Source organism: Olea europaea, unplaced genomic scaffold (genome assembly GCF_002742605.1).
Source record: "Olea europaea var. sylvestris unplaced genomic scaffold, O_europaea_v1 scaffold456, whole genome shotgun sequence".
In the NCBI taxonomy this organism is placed as follows: Eukaryota; Viridiplantae; Streptophyta; class Magnoliopsida; order Lamiales; family Oleaceae; genus Olea; species Olea europaea.
This window is the reverse complement of record NW_019262870.1, coordinates 337,841-344,189: the sequence shown is the minus strand read 5'-3', so window position 1 is coordinate 344,189 and position 6,349 is coordinate 337,841. Positions and strand designations below refer to the sequence as shown.

The following is a 6,349-nucleotide window of genomic DNA, read 5'->3' as shown; positions in this document are numbered from 1 at the left end:
GGGTCCACCTCCATGTGTGTGCACCTGTACAGGCCCTGTGCAAAAGGGTCTGTGCAAGAAGCACAGTCTTTCTATCAACAAATGAATTTTTTTGTATATTATAATCAAAATGCTTGCTTTCCAAATGCTGCATTTATAAACCCTCTTAATAGTGCTTTACTAAACAGCGTACATGAGGCTTTTACAAAAAGGAATGAATTAAGTTACAAACTCAGCAAAAATGGGTACGGTAATTTAGCTGATAACTGGAAGTAAATAAATTTGATGAGGTTTTATGTCGCTGATTAGAGATTATCAAATAAGTGATAAAGCGTGTTCGAGAAAATCATTAAAGGGTTTTCATAGAAAGGAAAGGCAATACATACTTCTGAACAGATGATTCTCCAGGCTTCCCTTTGGCATGAACTCATAAACCAAAAGCCGGTTGTCCCCCTCAGAGCAATAACCAATAAGTTTTACCAGGTTACTATGATGAAGTTGCCCCAAATAATTGACTTCTGTCTGCAAATCATTGGCTGGTTGTCAAAACAGGCTATACAAAATTATGATAAATTAATTTAAGCCATACAACAACAGAGAAAATACATACCAACCACTCCTTGTGGCCTTGGAAACCCTCAGGCTTCAACTTCTTCACGGCAATGACCAGTCCAGATCCCGGTCTTGCAGCAGCAAGAGTGTTCTCATCAATCCATCCTTTGAAAACATAACCAAATCCTCCTTCCCCAAGAAGACTATCAGGTCGAAAGTTTCTGGTTGCATTCCTTAACTCGTTAAATGAGAAGGGCTTAACATTGGGGGATGAGAGAATCTCAGCTTCAGATCTTGGAGTAGGGAGGCTGTGAACACTGCTTTTGCTACTGTGAGAGGGAACGCTTATGCTGGACGGAGCTAATGAACCACTGGGAAATTTTGAAGCTTCTGAAACTCACAGAAGAGATAATGAGGTTGCAGCATTATTTCATCATCGCCATCTTAAATTGAAAAACTTGAAGCAATTGATTGAATCTTGATAATAATATAGAAATAAATTTACTCCTTAGAAAGAACATCATTGGAGGTAATTTAGTCCATTCCTTGTGCAGACCAAACCGCGCAGACAAATTAGCATATTTTCAAGAAATTTTAACAGTAATAGACACCAGCATAACTTCAACTACTTCAAATATACAGAAAAAACTCATAATTTTTACATCCAAAAATCGTGCTAAGAATTAAGAAACAAGCACCACCGAAATTTCCTATGCAAGGATTTTATCTTTGGGGGCAAAGTGCAAACCCTCAATCAATTTAAGCCAATCAGATTTAATCTTTACAGGCAAAAATAGATTTTTAGCAATTATAATCAAGAGATTTAAAGACACAATCTTTAACTCAAAACTGAACCAAATAAATAAATAATAAAATTAGTGAGCCAGGGAGATGAAAATACCAGATGGGCTGTGAGTGGCATCAATTCTTGTAGAGGAACCCAAACAATTGCCCATGATGTGATGCTCTAACAGAGCTAGAAGAAAAAGGGGTTCTTAAAACACACTTCAATAAAAATCCCACAAACTTAAAATATTAAAAAAGCTAAAAATTGATATGAAGAGAGGATTTTATTAAATGAAGTTTTTCTCTAAAGGAAGAAAAACCAGAATTGAAACAGAGCGAGGATAAGACCCATTCACATGCACAGGAAGGAGAAGAGAAAATGTGTTGAAATGAGATGGTACCTTCCTTCCGTTTCACACCGCTTTTAATTTAGCTAGTTTTTGTTGTGTCCCACCGTAAGAAAACGACACAACTTGTGAGTTCCACCTTGTAATAACTCCACTTCTCAAAAATCAAATTGACTAAGTTAATGTTTGATAGGGATTATTAGAATTTTAACAAAGTTATAGGTAATAATTAATTTTATTCATACATCAAAAATTTGATTTTAATCTACATTAAACAAGGGCCAACTAGCCAAGTGGTTGTGTACAAGTAAATTTTTGAGGAGTAATCTTTCGAAAAAAATATATTAAAAAATATTTTTAATATTTAAAAATATTGAAAAATATTTTTTGTTATGCCCTTTAATAATCTCCATGAAATTGACTAAGTGGATGTGTACGATTAAATTTTTGAGGAGTAATCTTTCGAAAAAAAAAAATATTTTTTTGGAAAAATTAAAAAGTAAAAATAAAATAAAAATTATAGGAAATGTAAAATTATTTTTAGAAAAATATATATTATCAAAAATGAGTTAAAGTGATTCTCAAAAAGTCACTTGAAACTAAGGACAATAATAAAATTTGAGTGATAATAAATTGTGAATTTTATGGAATGTGCAGATTAATAGTTCTGAATTCTACAAAATATGTCAATAAAAAAGTGTGTTTGATCAATTTAAATTATAATTTAATCACTTCCAAATTAGCACATCAAATTTTTGCTCATCTCGACCCATGAAGTTGAAGCGGCATGATTTCATATCTTTTTGTATTTATTGGAGTGAATGTTCTAACTTCTTGTACTCACGTCCTACTTTTGGTTTATATCTTTTGTTTCCTTTTATTTAGATTTTATCACAAATATGAAATGTAAAATCTTCGGGAGTTTGAACAACAATCGACGCCTTGACCATGACAATATCGAGCCATATCAATCTATTCAAAATTCATTAAATTACTATTTTACAAGAAAATTACAAATATATAACTTTTATATTAACCGGTAAAAATAGCTATTGGGGTAAAGAAAGGAGAATTAAACTTTGTGAGAATTGAACTAATAGAACTATTTGATACTTTATTTGATGTAAAGACATTCACAAATTTATACAAAGTCTGGTGTGGAATGAAAGATACAAAAAATATCAGGATAGTTATGTTTCTTCTACATATTTATACAATTAGTGAGGTACAAAGCTTTTACGCTAAATATTGTTCATATTGGCATGAACTACTCAAAGTAAATATTGTTCAAGAATGCAAACTGATTTTACTCGATTGATATATGCTGACCATAATGAACAGCTAGTAATTACGGAAAAAATACCAAGAAAAGTGTCTTTATTCGGTTTAAATAGTTAATGTGCGTTATCCCTTTTGCATTCCTGAAGGAACAAGATCATGTTTGATTGCAAAGATGAAATTTGAGTAAAAATAAAACGAATTTCAGGGAATTGAATTGTCTGGAAATTGTTTTCCTGGGAATCGTCAATTTATTGGGTTTGACTGATATAATTTTCCACGCGAAAAATGTTAAATAAAAGTATTTTTTGTATTCGTTTGGCTTTATTTTACATGAAAATTATCAATTAAATGGATAAAATTTACTAGTATTGGGAATAGAATTTGTTTCCATTACCAAAAATAAAAAAAAATAAGAATAAAATAATAAAGCCAAGAAAAACAAAATTCACCTATATTTTCGTTTCCGTTTGACTTTATTTTACATAAGAATTGTTACTTAATAGAATAGAATTTATTACAATAATTCTTAAATCCTTTTTAAATTGCAAAATAAAAATAAATAAAAAGGTGGAATTTCAATTCCCACCATTTTGGTGGGAATTTCGATTCCACGATATGGCAAGCCAAGATGGAAAATCAATTCAATTCTAAATTTTGCTAAAAAAAATAAAATAATAATAAAATAAAATTGGAAAGATGAAATTTCAATTCCATTTTTCTTGGAATTCCATATTTGGTGGGAATTGAAATTCCACGATGTGGCAAGCCAAGATGAAAATCAATTCCATTTTAAATTTTGCTAATCAACCAAAAAAACAAAAAAAATTTGGAAAGAATTCCATTTTTCTTGGAATTCCATACCTATCAAAAGGTGCCGTAGTGTAAATGGTCCCTCACCATTGGTGTTGCTGCGTAAATGGTCCCTAAAAAGGCCAAAGTTTTTATATAAAGACTAGAATACCCTTACTTTAGTTATATAAATAAATAAAAAATAGGTCAGAAAAAAATTAACAAATATAAAGGCGAAAAGAAAATTAAACTCATCCTACCGACAAATCCTCAATATCACTTAAAAATATAGTATCATATTAGCAAAATAAAATGTGTTTAGAAAAATTTATCTCCAATGCAAGTTGACAAGGACTTATTTAAAATGATGTTGCGAAAAAAAAAAGATTTTTCTAGAGCTCTGTCTAAATTTATAAATTTCTTTAAACCCTCAGAAAAAAATTATGTTTCGTATATAGATTTAAATTTGATTCTATTATTATTTTAATAAAAATAAAATACTCCTAAATAGCAATACATAGATGGCTTTGGAAACCAATTTTGATTTTGCATGTTTTCCTTTTTGTCGGAGTCTTTATCAATTTGCATTAAGATAAAAAATTTAAATAACTTCAATTTTGCTTATATGACACAATTTTTAAAGCAATTCGGTTGCATCAGACATGCTCTTATGAGAACGGTGAGTTGTATTTTCTTTTCTTATTTCGTATTTTAAAAAAAAAATTTCGCCTTATTTTATTTATTTTAACTAAAGCAAGGATATTTTAGTCTTTTTACCAAACATTTGACCTTTTTAACCGTCAATTGAATGGAAAACCATCCAAAATGATTTATTTACGTCAAGACTGAAGGTTAGGGAAATTTTGCAAGTCCCCATAGGTTAGGGGCCATTTGTGCCAATTCCCCGAAAAGAAAAAGTCATCAACTTTTCATTATGGAATACGTTCAAACTTTTTAAAGTTCAAATGAAGAACGTGTGGATGGAAAGAAAAATTTCGTTCAAGAGAATGTCAAAAATATGGTGAAAACAAGGAGGAAAATACTAAGTAAACAATGATGCAATATTTATGCATGTGCTGATGTGCAACTAAAGTACTAAACTACCATATGAACTCTGTATTGAACCATTTATGGTTGATGATCACTAAGTCAACAAATAGCAATAATGTGCAAGCCATCCATCCATTCTGAGTTGGATTATCAATTCAATTATTCAATTCCACTGTTAAAATAACATGATTAAAGTAGGCATTTAGCCAAACTAACTAGCTAGTAATTTGCTTCTTACAAAAACTGTCTATGATTTTTCATTTGTTAGAATATCTTCCAGAATTCAGCTTAAATCTCTCGAAACATTAAAGTATTGGATTTGAATTCTGATAGACATGACAGAAAGTCATGAGGAGTGAGAGGACAAATGTTCTCTCAAAAAAGAATAACAGTGCCCAAATGCTAAATCGTTACACAATAAAATAAAAATAAAATGTATGGCCAAATAAACTGGTGTTCTAAGACCAGTGGGCTATGTAGTATGGTATAATACTCTTTTGACTATTTATTTTGCTTTTTTCATGAAATTTTTACTGTTTTCTCTTTATATTTTATTGAACATTTTTTTTTTTATATTTCAATGTTCAATAAATTCAAATTTGTGTCCGTCTCATATTATTCGCAGCTTAAAAGTTATTCTATAATTTAATTTTAACTACACATTCAAAAATACTAATTACTTTTCACACGATTATGATCATGCGACCATTCTTCCAACAAAGTTCCTAAAAAGTTACTAATAATCAATCCCAACAATGACAAATGTGATTTGAATAATTTTTTGAAAATAATATTGTAATGTATGGCTTGATAAATGCAATCTTTATAAATTACCAATACATTTTTGAGTAGTCAAATGTACTCTTTATTTTAAAAAGTTGCGAAGAGAATTTATTGAGAGATTATTTTAAAATGAGTTTTTCTTCTCAAATTCATTTTCAATCAAACATTTTTGCAATAAAATATTTTACTTATAAACAATAAAATGAAAACTTTTTCTTACTATGTAATCACGCAATTTCCAAAAAATCACTATTCCAAAACTCAATTTTTTCACAAAAAAAAATAAAAAAAATAAATGGTTGTCAAATATGGGCTAAGATGTAATTAAAAATGAGCATATTAATATTTTTTTTTTAACAAATAATGTTATTTAGTCTCACTGCAATTATAACCTTAGTTTATGTGATATTAGATGATTGGTTGAATAAAATGTGAAATTAAATGTCTCGTTTAATTGTACTTATCATTTAATGTCACATTCGCACCACATAAACTGAGTTTATAATTCCGATAAAACTAAATAAAAATACTGTTTTTAAATAGTAACCAATAGATCATACTCTTATCATGTTATCACTTGATACATTATAAATACACATGTAAAATTATTCATTTTTAAATTAGGGTCCGATTGATTGTAAAGGTAGAAAAGACAAATCAACTACATGTAAGTTGAAAAAGAAAAAAATCCACCAAAATCATAGAAATTCGATTTCCACTCAATTGGCCAAAACACATGCTTTAAGTCTTTGTACTTTGTAATTCAAACTATATTTCCACTT

The 6,349-nt window shown here is 29.4% G+C and overlaps 1 protein-coding gene across 2 annotated transcripts in view; it reads right to left on the bottom strand.

The window, feature by feature from the left end:
• Nucleotides 1–13: 13 nt before the first annotated feature.
• LOC111388142 (probable serine/threonine-protein kinase PBL3) overlaps nucleotides 14–6,349 on the bottom strand; it is a 9,185-nt gene continuing 2,849 nt past the window's right edge. Inside the window, exons 1-3 of one of the 2 annotated variants that reach the window (XM_023012819.1) lie at nucleotides 1,433–1,727; nucleotides 590–921; nucleotides 22–501 (exon numbers count right to left, since the gene is read on the bottom strand). In XM_023012819.1, the coding sequence (XP_022868587.1) occupies nucleotides 340–501; nucleotides 590–921; nucleotides 1,433–1,487 (549 nt within the window). In that variant the 5' untranslated portion in view covers nucleotides 1,488–1,727 and the 3' untranslated portion in view covers nucleotides 22–339. Of the gene's footprint in view, nucleotides 502–589; nucleotides 922–1,432; nucleotides 1,728–6,349 lie in introns of those variants that run through there. The other variant, XM_023012820.1, reaches the window with a different exon arrangement.